Source organism: Neopelma chrysocephalum, unplaced genomic scaffold (assembly GCF_003984885.1).
Source record: "Neopelma chrysocephalum unplaced genomic scaffold, ASM398488v2 Primary Assembly neopelma1_45, whole genome shotgun sequence".
Classification (NCBI taxonomy): domain Eukaryota; kingdom Metazoa; phylum Chordata; class Aves; order Passeriformes; family Pipridae; genus Neopelma; species Neopelma chrysocephalum.
This window is the reverse complement of record NW_020897704.1, coordinates 13,472,008-13,488,362: the sequence shown is the minus strand read 5'-3', so window position 1 is coordinate 13,488,362 and position 16,355 is coordinate 13,472,008. Positions and strand designations below refer to the sequence as shown.

At 40.2% G+C, this 16,355-nt stretch overlaps 1 protein-coding gene across 1 annotated transcript in view; it reads right to left on the bottom strand.

The window, feature by feature from the left end:
* The window catches only part of GNAI1 (G protein subunit alpha i1), a 32,761-nt gene extending 18,296 nt beyond the window's left edge, over positions 1 to 14,465 (bottom strand). The window contains exon 1 of the mRNA XM_027679460.1: positions 14,042 to 14,465. Coding sequence (XP_027535261.1) covers positions 14,042 to 14,159 — 118 coding nt within the window. The 5' untranslated portion in view covers positions 14,160 to 14,465. The remainder of the gene's footprint in view (positions 1 to 14,041) is intronic.
* Positions 14,466 to 16,355: the final 1,890 nt, after the last annotated feature.

Below are 16,355 nucleotides of genomic sequence, written 5' to 3'. Positions count from 1 at the left end.
TCACAGTATCCCTCCTTGGAGGAAACCACCTGTCAAGTATAACAATTTCTAATAGCATAAATATACTCCTTGTAACACTAACACAGTAAAAACCCTATAGATTTAATTTTTTTTGAGAAAAAAAAGATTAGAGCTAGAGAAAGAATGGGCTGGCTTTGAACTTCTGACTAAGTCAGACAAAGGAACAGAACCCACAAACAAGTAGAACAGCCCTGTATGTTGTCAAAAGAGAGATCAAGTATGGACAAGAGTAATTAATACCAAACTTTCTACAGATGCTTGCCAGCTTTTCAGCTTGTAGAACAGGACACTTAGACCAGACTAACTTAAGCACAGACACATGCAAAATTTAAAATAAAACACACTGACTTGTAAATTTTTGGATTCACCTCCTGTGAAGTTCTCTCCCCACAACTCTCCTATCCAATTCTGCCAGACACTGCAGTTACATAGTAGTAGGCACAAGCTGAATGATGCCTGTTCCTCACCTGCCACTGGTCACAGACAAGCTAAATGTCCATTGATTTCTACTCTTTCTGCTATGGGGTCAGTAATCTCTTACAAAAGCACACTGCTTTGTAGCCTGGAAGATCACTTGGAGGTATAATCTCTTAAATTTATCACCTCATGACACATTACCAGACATGAGATCTAAATTAGAACGCAAGCTGCTAATCAGTGTTACTATATCCAAAACACATCAATGCTGGGACAGGAAACCCACAGTGGAAACTTGTTGATACAACATACACCAGACTGAACACTAAATGAAACATTTTCTGACACCAGCACCCACACTGCGCTATCTCCCTGAATTTTTTTATTTTGCCCTGTGTTCCCAATCCCCCTTTTTGAAGCCACCCAGCAGTAACATTTCTTATCTACCACCATCCTGTATTCTTCTAATGCTGGGGCAGCTGCTGACCCTAGCAGTTTATGTTCCTTTTCCCCTTCCCTGCTGTTTTCATATAATCAACAAAAATTGGATAGTATTCATTACTTCTAAGGTGGCATTAGTCTTGGAATTTCCATAGCTGCTGGAATTTGAATGTGCCAGGAAACTTTGAGCAAGCTAAGAATCTGTATGAATAGTATGTGGAAGAAAATATTTCAGTAACGTAGCCATGCAGTAATAGAGTGTGAATCCCAGATTACAGCACTGGTTCAAACCAGAGAAGTGACATATTCTAAACTATAGCCTGACTCAGATAAAAGATTTGAGATAATTCCCAAGGTTTCAATAGCTGCATGCTGGCTTAGTCCTACAGAAGCAGCACCATTTACACTAATAAGACACTGTCACTTTTGTATATTCCCTAACAAATCAATAATTGATTACAACTAATTATTTCTTTTCTAGGTCTACAGTGTTGCTCCTAGATAGATATTTTAAACCAATAGTACACAATAAAATCGTCAATATATTATATATAAGACATAATTTAACCAAACTGTTAAAATATTACCTCAAGAAGCAATCATGCACTAGCTCATGGTAGCATTTTGTATGTTTATTGAGATCTACACATCTAAAAGACTGCTCTGAGTTTCTTAATTATCTAGGCTGTTACTACAGCAAACACATAAGCAAGTGATAAAGACAGTGTTGATTAGTTTAGCGTTGAAACAACAAGGAGAAATTATCGTTTTATATTCAGTATAACCTCTGGAACTCAATGAATTCTAAAAAATAAAGCTTATGATGAAATGAGAGAGATTCCATTTTGCAAACATTAAGGTAACTTCTATTCACCCGATGCCTCAGAGTTTTTTGATTTTTTGATTTTTTAATTTTTATAGATTTTAGAAGTAGATATGTAGTGGATGTAGATTTTAATGTATCAGTATTTCCAGCAGAAGTAACTACAGCAGCACACAAGTCAGGTATCATTTCCACACTAAAGTCTCTACCAGCATAATTAACATGCATTTTTTTACTGTGTCACTGTATTATATCCCTTACCAGTATTTTCCAGTAAAAGTAATGGCAGTAGCTTAATGGCTGCACATACCAAACCCGTCCCATATCAATTTCTCACAATTCCATTAGCTATTTAGTCTTCTTTTCAGGGTGGAGTTGCAGAAAAACACCTTAAGGCCTGCACCAAAAGATGTAAACACAGACAAAAGTGACCTTCAAGCCCGGAACTCTGGAGGGTCTTCAAGGACTCAACGTGCTGAGAGGAGGACAAAGGTGATGAAAGAGGGGTCCCAAACTCCCTCATACTCAATTTCCGAGGGAGTGTGCCAGGGGGCGGGGGGGAGCGTAACAGGGCAGAACCGGGGGTTGGTCGAACGGGGATTGGATGGACATCATTATAAAATCATAGAATCTGTGTCCGAGTGCACACGCGTGGGTTTGTATTCCTGTGGGCCAAGGGCTCATTAAAGCTCTGCTCTTCTTATCTCCTACCTAAATTAGCCTGATGTTTTTTTCTCCTCAGTCTTTTAGGGAACAACCTTTTTATCTTTAAAAGTATGAATTGAGTTTTGAGCTACCTGAAATTTTCCATTAGTGCTCAATATCTTTTGGTGACAGAAGGTTTATGAAACGCTCTTTTTGTTTAGGATTTAATCATGTGATAAGCAGACACCTGAGCATAAATTGTTATGTGCAATTTCATGTGCCACACAAAATTAAATTCATGCAGCTTTTGAACACAAATTCTATCTAGCTCTTCCAAACTGTTCCTATACTCCTCAGCTGTTTCCAGTTGCTAGCTGTTGCTCCTGCTACACAGTAGGAACCCTTTTATCATCATGTGCATCACTTACACCATAACCCTATTGCACACTCACTGGCTCACTCTAAAGGAGAGCAACAGTACAATACGAAGTGTCATATTTCAGAAACTCTGCAAAACATTCAAAAGGAAATGTGGCACCTTGGAATTGAAGCTACTTTAAAAAGATGTATCTGTTCAGAATGTACAAGAGATCTCTTAAACACCAGTGTCACTGCCTTTCCCAGGGACAGTGCCATTGTACTTTTTATTTCAATTAAGATATAGGCGTAGCTTCCTTTGTGTGAAGTGCCAAACCCAGTAGGTCCGTGACAAGCTGAGACTCGAAGGTTTGGAAACAAACCTCTTACTTATGCCAGAAAATAAATACGGGAACTAATGCACATTTAGAGGTGAAAACCAGTTTGCAATCATGCTAGCTGCCTGACAACTGTGTCACACCACCAGCAGCTAAACATTTGTGGGTCCAGGTTTATCTAACATGTCAATGTTGACAACAGCTTGATAAGATTAGCAGTTGACTACTTAAATGTATTAAAGGCCAGCATCCACACTACTACACTCTAAAAGACTTGGGAATCTCCTCAAAACCTTATTAGTGTTTCAAATGGAACTTCAATATAGAAAATAAATGATTTCCTCTACAAAACTGAAATAAGATTTAAATTTGTTACTTAAAAAAATTAAAGAGGTTCTCTTCTTCCATACATACTAGTTTGCTCAGAAACAATCACTGCATAATTTGAGATCATGGTATGAAAGAACACGATTCAAGACCTTCTAGAATATGAGTTTGAGTGGATATTGTATTCATCTCCACTCCAGAAGAGAAATGCTGACTGCTCCAACAGAAAGAAGCATCTCCTTTACTCTTACAATGTTTATCAAGAGAATCGATTTCTGCCGACAGAGTACAGCCTCATCCAGACCTCCAGGTATACAGCCAATAAACCTCTAGAAATTCACAGTGCCCTGACACTGTTCTTGACAGTGTGGTTGGCCTTCATGGCCTTTTACTGTTCAGTGAGCTATAACTATGACGTGCACAGATCGCAGGTTCAGCGACTGAGATACCAGAGAGAACTTACTAAGCAGGCTATCATTCATCACAATCGAAAATGCTTTACAAAAAATTCCCCACCACAACAGAGGCATACTTTATGCAGGTTATTCTGGTGGAGAGATACAACAAAGGAACTTGGAATTAACAGCATATTTTCATTGCAGTCTCTGCCGGCAATTCAGAACAACACTACTGTTGTATTATCTACAATTGTGACAGAACCTACTGTCCTGCTACCTCATATTACTATGTAACTGTACAAAGAGCTGGGACAATCAGAAAGCAGTGTGTGCATTTCTAGCAAAACAGGAAAATGATCTCTCATGTCAATCTCTGCTGATTTTATTCAAAGCTCTACTTGTCACGTAACACCAAGGCTTTATTTGAATATGCGATGAATGGGTACTGTCAAAGTTTATACCAGGACAAGTGCAATTACACTAAAAATTGTCCCATTATTGTCGAAACAGAGCAATAAACTTCAATTCACATAAATTTTCAGTATTCATCCACACTTAACAGTTTTTTTCATTTTGTAGCTCAAGGACTAAGATCCACAAAAATAAGAATAAGCACATTGATAGCTGACCTAAATTCTCTCCAATGTCTCCAACTCCACCAAAAAACTGTATGTATTTAAAGTGACAGATTAAAATGTAAAAAGATCTTAGATACCTAGAACAACCTTTTTCAAATACAAACATTTTCAGAACTATTTGTATTTGAAGAAAGAACGAAAATTCATGTGTACAGGCAACCATATTCTTTTGTTACATGCACATGCATTTTGCACACAAAACTATTCTCAAGCAGTATATTATTGGTGGTTAACAATACTTAAAAAAAAAAACAACTGGCTTTTTTTGGTTGTTGTAGTTTATATTTGTATTTAACCAGTCTCACATTAAACTGAGAAAACTATGAAGCATGTAAAAATTCCAACCCCTTCCAACAGGCAGTTGCACACAATAATCCCAGAAGCAAGGAATAAGACATAAACACATATATACATAAACAGCAGTCTGTTAGGCCTCAAACAAGGCCTCAAAGCCTGATATAACCTAACCTCAAAAGCTCCCAGAACAGCAGACAGAGAAAATAACCTAAATAGTCTCTCACCCAGGAATTAGATGACAGCCTTTGCTCACAAACACTGAGGCACTACAGCATATCAGAAGGAATCCCTGTCAATGTCTAAGGGCTTTATGCTTAAGCATTATATGCTTCAGAAAGTATAAAAGAGTTTTGCTAAGAGTTTATCAGATTTATTAAGGATCAGTAACTTAATCTGCATACAGCTGAGAAATCCACTTTCAAAATGCTTCAAGAAATATTTAATGAATCAAGAATACAGACAGCACTTCAATGAGACTCAGCAGCTTATTTTCATTCCACCGTTGTACAGAACATCAATGGTAGGTCTGAAATCAACATGTATTCAAAAAACATTTAATAAATAATATCTACAAATATTCAAGACAACTGTCTGGTTTAATCCCAATTTTTATTGCAAGACCCAGAACTCCAGTCATAGCAAGTTTTAAAACTGCATTCCAATACAATATTTACACTGTATTCTACTTATAATGTTAGTACAACTTTACTGTTGTCTCCATCTTCCTCTCTACTGTTTACACACTGAGCTGGCAGTTGTACTTCTTGCCCATTACCATCTTGCATTCTGCACCAAGTGCTAAGCATAAGAGGATTCTTCCTAGTCAAGCCTACAATCTATAAAATAGAAGAACATGAGAAAACACAGGTCTGAGGCTCCCTGGATTTGGAATGAAAACAAACTCCTACCTCTAACTTCCAATCAGTACATTCCTTAAGGCAGATCGGCACTATCTCCTATTGCAGCAATAAAGTCGTAAAAAAGTGGGTTTTGAAGAAAGTTTAAGATTTCTACCAACTGGACCTTGCAGAGGAACAGAATTTCACATTATTCCTAAGCCAATTCTACAGTGAACTGTGACACACAAATGCAGAAGTTGGAAGCATCCTATTCTGCACCCACTTTCCCCTCCATCTCCTGCTATGCATTTCCAGTACTCCAATTGCATATGGTATCTCCACTCCTCATCACGCTTTTAGTCAGGTCCTCATCAGACCATTATGAAATACCAGCTGAATTGACCACTCTGGCAGCAAACTAAGTCCACACAGGACAGCCAGTTTGACTACTGAACCAGCAAAAAAAAGAATTAAGCATTTAAAAGTGACAAGGAGAACGCAAAACCATTCAGCTGGATGCTGCAAGAGCACTCGCTTTTTTAGCAATCCAGAGCTTCTAGAAAAGCTCTACTGCTCATTAGACAACATCCACTGCATACTTCCAGCATTCCAATCCAGATTTAGAAAGCAGGCAAGAACCTCTTGAGTTTTACTGGAAACTATTAAAAAAGACCCAGACATTCAGAACATCCTTATGTCTGTGATTGATGATAACTCGTATTACAAGCCAAACAACTTCAACAGCTTCATCCATGCAACAAACAACAGAGTTGTACGCAAAAAAATATTTTATCAACTTTGCAAAAGGAAGATGGGATTACAGGCAGCCATTTGATTCCAACAGTATTTTCATTTCAAGAAACAGATCATATTAAATTCTAGACAATATTAAGAATTATAAACCTGATTCACATTTTCAACAGGAATTTTCATTCCAGTACATTGCTTTCTTCTATAAAAGCAATCTGCTTAGAGCAATGATTGTAAAGACTTCCTGTCCATTCTGGTTGCCTAGATACTGTTATATTTCACTACAGATTTAATCTGGTACCTTTGTTAAGTATATTAGTCACTTCAAATTCAACACTACATTTCTAAAAAGCACCTATGAAAAAGTAATGAGGTAGAGTTAATTTCATAAGTTGAAGCACAGCATGTTCAAATGGTGTTGATTCCTTTAAGTAGCTTCACAAGAAGTGAAATTTTCTAATTTCAATATCAATATATGTAGGTACCTATAATATTGAAGTTTACATGTATCTCTAAATATAAATACAGAGTACCCAAATAAGCATACATCTATAAGTCAACACGGCAAGTTGATAAATCAAGTTGTTACCAAAACATACCAGAAATGGTCTTATTCAAAGCTTCAATGACCCTTCAGTTACCAAAGCTAAGAAAGCAATTTACTTGCTTTTCACATATTTAACAAGCCTCTTATTTAAAGAATTGGTTCTTAAATGCTCTATGTCAATTAACCCCATCAGTTGAGATCCTGAAAGAATTATACCAAGAGAATTTTTTTAAAATAACACAAAAATATGTTTCAAGGAAAGGACTAACCAGCAATTAAACCAAAAGCAAAGTCAAAATTTGACCTGAACAGATAACATACTTTCAAATCAAGGTTTAGTGCATATGAGTATCTGTGACACTAGGTGATTTTTAGGTCATTTTGCTGGGACAGCATAGAGTGGTACGTGATACTTCACCTTCTGTTACATATTCAAGCTCTAGAGAATTCCAGAGATTTTGAAGTTGGCTCCACAGCTTTGAGATATCCAAGGGCAAAGCCATGATGATGCAAAACATCTTCCAAGTCCACAACTCTTATATTTCTATATAAGAGCAGCTATACAGTGAAAGGATTATGAGCAGTCACAAACATGGGTAATTAGTCTACAAAATCACTCCTTCAGTTCCCACCCTGATTAAGAAATCTTATTTTGTCTTTTCTGCCCCTACTTAATGGAGAAGGAGAACAAAATACGTTTAGCATTAAGAAAAGAGTTCAAATCTCTTACTGCAGAAACATACATTCCTGGCACACGAAAGTGTCTCAGCAAGTAGTTTATTTTTGTCTTAATAGTCTAATTTCAAAATTTTAATTATCTTTCCACTCAGAAATGTCACTAACTTGAGCCACTTCAAAAACTGCATTTTTCTTAACAGTGCATTCAAAACTTCTCGCTCTCAGAAGTTCAAAGTTCTGATTTTTTCAACTACTATCTATATACCTCACCAACTTCAATACTTTTTGGATACAAAATCTCCCAGGTGAAGCCAACTGAGTTCCATTTACAGATTAATTATGTACTTTACACAAAGCCTGCAGTAACAGTAGGGCACTAAGCAAACAAGGGGAATAAAGAGAACAGGAGACCCCGGTAAAGCTGGACAATGACTAAGACTCAATCTCAGAATAGCAAGTTTTCATCAATACAGGTTCTTCTATACATGTCCTGGGAAAAAACTTTTAATAGATAATTATCCAGTCAGTTCAGATCTTTATTTCAGTGTTTCCATGGCAAAAAAAACCCCAAAAACCAACCACCCAACCAAAAAACCAAAACAAGCAAACAAAAAAAAAAATCAACAAAACCAACCAAACAAAAAACCCTCACCTTCACACTTAACAGAACACCTTAAATACCTCTTTTCTACTTCCAGTTTTGTACCACGACATTTGCCAGACAGCATGTTACAGGAAACACTGCAGACAACCATCAAGCCAGACAACAAAACTGATTTCAGAATTTCATGCCCTCTAAGCCAGACACATGGTTTGGTTTCAAATTATTTAGCCAGACTTTAGGATGTGCCAACTGTTCAATTCTCCTTCTCAGAGGACCAAAACATCTAAAGGGTAAAACGTGGCAGCAAAAGAACAATCTACTTTGACAATATAATTATATAAATCATTACAACCCAACTACAGCACAAAGCCCTGAGTTCAAGTTGTGCCAACATAACTATGCAGGGAGCTATACTGTAAACTCTACTTTTGATGTGAGTTAAAAATAATTCCACAAAAGGAGGTTAGGTGAATTTTGGTAATATTATCTACAGAACAATAAACTGTCATATCAGCACAACAACGATACAATAAACTGTACTGCCAGAAAAAAAATAGCAAGACAGTAATTATGTCACAGTGTATTACAGAATTTATGTGTGGTCTTGAAGCCCCACTGATGCTGGGAGAGGACAGCCTACCAAAAAGCACCTTACCAGAGCCTCCACTTCAGGAGGGGGAAAAAAATAGAAAGAAGCATTATATTGTTTTTGTAAGAAAACTTGGAGGAAAACCATTTCTTAAGCTTCAAATGTTTTCTAACCTCTAAAATATGAAAAAAAGCCTTAATATTTAGTGCAAAAGATAAGTTAAATTATTTTTTTATATATCCATAACTACACTTTTTAATCAAGATTTTAAAAAGTCACCATTACTGATATCACAACATAGCACAAAATGTACAGTTCCTCTTTAACCCTTTCTAAATCAACATGTACTGAAGTAAATTTTGTCTTAAAGAACTAAAATCATGATACAATCATAAATAATGATCTTATAAAGTAACTTCCAAAAAGAAGAAATAAAGTAATAATGCAACGGAAGACCCAAAATCACTAAAGATAATTTGTATGGTAGTGAAGTCTATACACACAATAAAGACCAATATGTTGATCCTTTACACAAACATTCAAATAGAAAGAGACAAGCATAAAAAAACCCAAACTGCAATTACACAAACATAACCATAACTGAATGGTTGTGCTTTCTGCACATCCATGAGCTTCCTTTCACAAAAGCAAGGGGGATTATCACACCATGAGAATCTAGTAATTTTGACTTTTGTTCTTTGAAATTATTTTTATATTTAGTACAAAGGCTGGAGAATTTCCCTGACTTAATTACAAAGTCAGACATAAAACTCCACATAAATAAAATCCTGATTTGCAGGGTCCAACTCTACCAAATTAAAATGCAAGAGAGCTCTTAGTTCAGAATTCCTGCTAAATCTAAGCAGACAGGCAGAAATGGGGGCGGGGGGGGTAAAGCAGACAAGACCAACAAGCAAAAAATCAAATCCAAACATCAAACACTTCTTTTAGGTACTACAAAACAGCTTTCAATAAGAGGTGAACTTTGTAAATATCTGCAGATAGCTGTCTCTGAAGGCATGACAGGAAATGTTTTGTTAGAAATGTTTTAGACTAGGTTGGCATAATTTATAAAGATGAGGTCAACTTCTCTGAAATGTGCAATACTTGTTTGTGAGGATAAGGCTTTTTTGAGAGCTCCCATAAGTTCAGACTTCTAAAGTCTTTCTTGTCTGCAAGTGTGGAGAAAGAGAATACTCTGGAGGAAAGGCAAGAGCAGTAATGGCACGAACAGCATAAATGTATTTTTTCAGTCCAATGTGCAATCAGGTCTGCAGGGAGGTAGGTACTGCCAAGCACTGTGAGGATCACGCTGTTGAAAAGATGAGTATGCAGCAGGAGTCAGTTTGACTGAGCAGACAGAAAGATGCAGGTCTGTAACAAAAGAAAAGCAGACAGAAAAAGATGCCCGAGATGTGAAGATTTAAAACAACAACTAAATAGAATTGTTCTAGTTACTGTCTTAAGGAACAGGAAGAACTGCAATGGAAAAGATTAAAAGCTGTACTCTGTCTTAAGTTAAAAGCCATTTATCTTTAAGAACATGACATGCCAATGTTCCAATATGAATCACAAGGATCTATTCAGGAACAGAAAACTGGCTCTGTTGGTCATGAGTATAAAGGTATCCATTGAACTTAAATCTACAACCGTAATTATCCAGAAAGAAGACACATAATTACAGCTGTCAAATACACGGCCTGTGACCTCCTGGATCCAGGATCCACTTCTAAAGAATGTTTAAGACAGATCTGTTGCCTTCTTCATTCAAGATACAAGAACCTTAACACTTTGCTATATTAGGTGAAGAATGTGATAATTCACAAGATAAAGTGCTAATCCTATAAAGTTATGCTGCCAATTTGAATATACTCATAAAACCTGATGAGCTAACCTCATACCAGAAGGCCTTCTGCTAAATGAGGTGCTGCCTGTTCTCCTGCAGTTGGCATAAATTCAGTGTTATGTGCTTTAGCTAATTCAACAGAAATGCACTTGCAAATCCACACCTGATCTGGATCACATGTGTATTAACACAGCACATGGATCAGTCACACAGAACTGCCACCTCCCAGCACGAGCAGAATTACATTCATTCTGCAATCACTGGAATTTTTATTTATTGAATACTAAAAGTTGAGATGAGGAACCATGGAAGAGAAAACTAATTTGGGTCAACTGCTTTCTCTGCTTGGAAGACAGCTAAAATATAAACTGCTTCTCCAAAATCTCACACTAAGTATATGAGCTATCTATAAGAAACAATAACAAAAAAATACAATAAAATAAAACAGTACTTCAATTGGGACACAAAATTTTAGGAACTGTTAACTTGACACAAGTATTAGAGTGCTTAAGGAAAAGTACATACTTTCGTATGTTAAATTTTCAGTGTTGGCCAATATAATACATTGTTCTTACACTTTATGTAGAGTTTTCATGCAACTTAAGTATTTCTTTGTAACACACTGACTGAAAATAATATTAAATTAAATAAGCTTGTTTATTTAATAATTTTAAAAGATATAATCATCAAAATCCCACATAAAAACAAGCATTTTTTTATCTGGCTTACAAACTATATGCTCAAATTCAATTTACTTCTAAGAATGAGGATGGCTTCCAGAAATTTAAAAAGGAAAGGCTCTCCTGCTGTTGGGATAGCACATTGAAGTGCATAGAATTACAAGGTTAAAATAGTTATACATGGATAATGTTTAGAATCCAGTATTTTTATTCCAAATGACCTGCAGTCAAAATTGTATAAAGGGATGGACCAATTTACAGATATAACAAAAGAATTTAGATAATCCAGTTCAACAGTATTTTGCACAGATTAGATATATCTGCTTATTCCTAGAGACAGGACAACAAAATATAAATCTAACATGGATCAGTGATACTGTACACAAAGTCATGTTTCAGGTACAGCAATGTCACATCTCTCTTGTAATTAAATCCCCACAATTTCCTGTTTTAGAAAAAAACTTTGGAAAAGCATATAATGGAATAAATTAAATTTTAAGTTTAGAAATAGACTTCTTTTATGAACATATCTTCCTTCATTTGAGCATTCTAGCTCAAGTTTCCAGTAGGATTCTCTAATCACCATATAAAAATACAGGTTTTATAGATGCTGGAGTAAATCTGATTTATTGGGTCATTAGAGCTACATGACCTTTTTCTACATAAGCAAGGTGTTTTAGATGCTCCTCACACACTGCATTTTCCTGGCAGTAGACCACAATTTGTACTTTTCCTTTTATTTCAGTGTCTTTTTAGCAGAACAAGCCCATAAATAGATGTACGAGTACAACCGAGTAGATGATAAACTATGACATGTGGGCTGAACAAGCAATTGGGAAAGTGAGTGGTGAGAAGAAAGTGACTCCAGTGGAAGTAACTCTAAATAGTTTTGCCATCAGATAAAGCACTCACACCACATTTAACACATCTGATAGAGTTGCAAGGAACACTAACAGAAAAACTTCCATTCCAAACCATGTGAAATACACAAATGCATCCATAGGTGTATGCACAAAACCTCATTCAGAGTTCATTAAACATACAGGTAATCTTTGTTTAAACAATCATCCTAACACTGGTCCTAAGAGAAGCCAGCCTGCTTGCCTTCATACCTCTTTTTAATAAGGTATGGGGAAATACTAAACCAACCAAGCCGCTGCTCAGAACAACGTGAGAATCCACATGTATTTGACCATTTGTTCCATATCCTAAGATTTCATGAGATTCGAGCAGAAAATCTTTTAGAAACAGAGAATGTATAAAATTTAAGCTCATAACATAGCGCTTTGTACATAAGAGCATTAAACAACTGAAAATAGCAACAAAATCCATTCTCAAGTTTAAAGCATCTTTAAATGGACTTTATTCGTATCCAAGGAATATGATGAAAAATACTACGACAAGTACTCAACTACAGGTACTACAAGTTCCATACGGAACAGCAAAACACTGACAAATCATTTCAAATGCCTTGCCAGAAGACACATAAAGCACTACCTTGCCACCTTTTTCTAAAAAACCCCTATGTTCTGCAGTATCGTTATGGATCCCATACAGGAGAACCTTTCCATGCAACTAACTGAGGATGCCAAAGGTGTTCAGGAACAGGCACTGTACCAACGAAAAACCTAACACTTCCTGGAAAACAAACTAGAAAGAAAAGCTTTGTTTCTCTCATCAGTAAAATTTTAAATCTATAAATACATTTTAGGCCGTTTGTTTTTCCCATACTAGATTTGTTTCATCTACACATAAAAGTTACTCAGTTTCTTGTACCTTTCTAGAGCCATTTTTGAATTTAGCAACAGAAAGTTATCTAAGAGGTCTACTGCAATGTTTGTAGTGAACAAACAGGAGACGAGCAATGCAGCAAAATCAGTGTCGAGGGGAGTGAAAAACTGAGGAATCATTTAAAAAGTTTGCCTGAAACTTCAGATCTGAGGGTGAAACTGCAACCCAACAGCTACTTTAACTCTCGATTAGAAGGATTCAGTCTGGTTTAGCTTTACGGAATATACTGCAAAATTCCCTACAACATCGATTCAATGCAAATCTTGCAGCTTTCAGCTGTCCCCAACCTCTACAGTAGTTTTAGTTCCTGCACAAATGTACTCTAATTAAAACCCTCACTTCCTTTTTTCCTGTAATTTTAAAAGTAATCTTATCTTACTTATCTTTTACACACAAGCATACCACTTAAAACACACAAAAAGGCGAGCTTCAAGTACTTGTGAGCCAAACTCAAGAACCCGAGATGGCACGTTATGAGAGTCACTGTATTATACATGTAGAACCCCCACCAAGGAGGTAAGATCTCAGAAACATAAGCAAGTTCCACAAAAAGGAAAAAAAAAAAAAAGCAATGCAAAAAGTTAAACGGCGCTTTGCCTTTTGTTCTTTTGTCGCTTTCTGCACTTTATTTTCAAAGGAACAGTTTGGGATATGTTCGGGTCTACAAGTAACATTTAAGAGTAAATATCCTCCGACGTAACATTTCCTTCCTCTCAGCAGATGAACAGAGAATCCAGGTCAGGAGTTTCGGGCGTTCTCCCCTTCCCACGGAAGGCAGGGCCCGGGACAGACCAGCCGTGCAGCTGCCCCTGATCCCCGAAGAATCGAGACGGCCACCCGGCCCAAGGGGCTGCTGTGCCCCCCGCCGCCCCCAGAACTCCCGAGGGAACCCGAGCACGGACCCCACGGTCCGGGGGCTCCCTCGCCCCCCGCCCAGCCCGGCGGGCACCTGCCCCTCCCCGGGGGGGAGCCGGGAACTGCCCCGGGCGGACCCTCCTCTCACGACAGCCCTTACCTAAGAGCAGCAGCTTCACCTCCCTGGCCGCCTTCTCGCCATCCTCCCGCAGGTTCCTATCGATCATCTTGCTCCTCTCCACCGCCGCCTTGTCCTCGGCGCTCAGCGTGCACCCCATCTTGGGAAAGCGGCTGTTCGGCTCCGGCGGGAGAAGGGAAGCAGGGGAGCGGCGGCGCTCGGCGGCGGGGAGGCGCTGAGGAGGCGCGGGAGCGGCTGCTCCCCGCTCGCTCTTCTTCTTCCCCCGCTCCCTCACCTGGGGCGCGGCGGCGGCGGCGCGGGCACCGCGCGCCGGGTTCGCCTCACAGGAGAGCGAGGAGGGGCGCGGGGAGGCTCTGCCGGGGGATCGCGGAGCAGGGACAGCGGGAGAAGGGACGGGCGGTCCGAGGCCTCGAACGGGGGCCGCCGCTGCCGCCGCCGGCCCTGGGGCTGCTGCGCGCGCGGCACCGGCACCGCCCCCGCCCCGCCGGAGGCGCGCGAGTGCGCGCGCACCGCCCACGCCGGGGAGAAGAGGAGGGGGGAAGAAGCGCGTGCACGGCGGGAAAGGCGGTGGGCGCGGCTGCTGCGCGTGCGCGGGGCGTCGTCGTGAGGGGAGCGGAACAGGATGGGGATGTGAATGGGGCTGGAAGTGGGGAAAAACGGAACCAGAGCGTGAATGGGGCTGGAAACGGGGGAACAACAAAACCAGAGCGTGAATGGTGCTGGAAACGGTGGCACAGCGCGACCGGACCATGAATGGGGCTGGAAATGGGGGCACAAGGGGAGCAGAACGTGAACGGGCCTGGGAACGGGGGCACAGCGGGACTGGACCGTGCGCGGGGCTGGAAGCGCCGCTGCCGCGTGACGTCACGGCACGCGCGCCCCGCGCACCTGCCCGGGAGCCGTTGGGGGCTCGGATTCAAACGGCACCGCGCGCGGGAGGTTCCATTGCTCGGCGGGGCGGGGGGAGCGCCGGGCGGGGCGGTACCAACCCCCGCAGGGGATAAGGTCTTAGCCCCCGAGCGCCTCGTATCCCCTGGTTCCTGCTGCTTCCCGCTGCCGGGAGCCATGGAAGGGCGTCAGGGTCCAACCCCATCGCCGCTGGGTGCTGGCGGTCTGCCCTCGGGACGGACAGCAGCGCAACTCTCTCCTCTCTGGACTTGTCAGTCAGCCGCGTTTTACACCCTGAACACAAAGCCAAACGAACCATCCCACCCCAGGGCTCAGAGATGCGCAGCCCACTCACTTTTAGTGGGAGCCTTATCAGTGTCTCTCAGTATCTAAAGGTGGGTGTGAAGAGCATGGAGCCCGGCTCTGCTCAGTGGTGCTGGGCAATAGGCCAAGAGGCAACGGGCAGAAACTGATGCACAGGAAGTTCCACCTGAACACCTGGAAGAACTTCACTGTGCAGGTAGGTGACCACGCACTGGAACAGATTGCCCAAAGAGGTCGTGGAGTCTCACTTGCTGAAGATATTCGTGAACCATCTGGTTGCAGGCCTATTCCATGTGCTCCAATATGGCCCTGCTTGAGCAGGGAGGTTGGACCCAATGACTCACCACGGTCCCTTCCAACCTGGCTCATCCTGTGATTCCGTACCCCGTCCCAGAGCCCAGGACTGGGGCTCTCTGCAGATTCATGGCCTGTTAGGTTGTTCTGTGATTTGTTTTGCTCTTTAATATAAAACCCTTAAGGAAACTATCCAGTGTTCACAAGCCTTTCCCCACCATGTACGTGTTGTGCTGTTTGGATTACAGAGGAAAGATATCATTACCTGATAATAGGATCATGGAACAAATCGGATTGAAGGGACCTTGGGGGATGATCCGTCCTGAGGCAGCTGAGCTGCTCCACAACTGGGACCCACCACCCTGGCGAGTGAGCACCAGCAAGGCCAAACACTGAATTCACTGAATTTCTCAGATAAAGCACTGTGGACATGGGATAAAACTTTGTGAATCTCAGGAAAACCCTTAGTCAAAACATAAGACACAAGAGCCTACAAGGCAAGTCTGTTGAATTAAGGTTCATTGACCCAATGAGTCCTTAGAATTTTTTGGTTTTGTAGGATCTCAAGAATTTCTGCCCCCAGAATGAGTTTAAAAAGAGCGTCACTTTACAACACAGAAGGTGTTTTAGCATTAGACTACAAAGACCTTAAGTCAGACTCAGCTATTACTATACTTAATAAGTTAAAAGGCTTTTTTTTCCTGTCATGCTTAAAGGAAAAGTGTATCAAATGTTCCATTTTTATTGGATGTGTTGGATTTTCTTCTTTGCAGGGATCTTTGTATGCTGACACTGAATAAACCATAAGCAATGGTGTAAAAATGAAGTA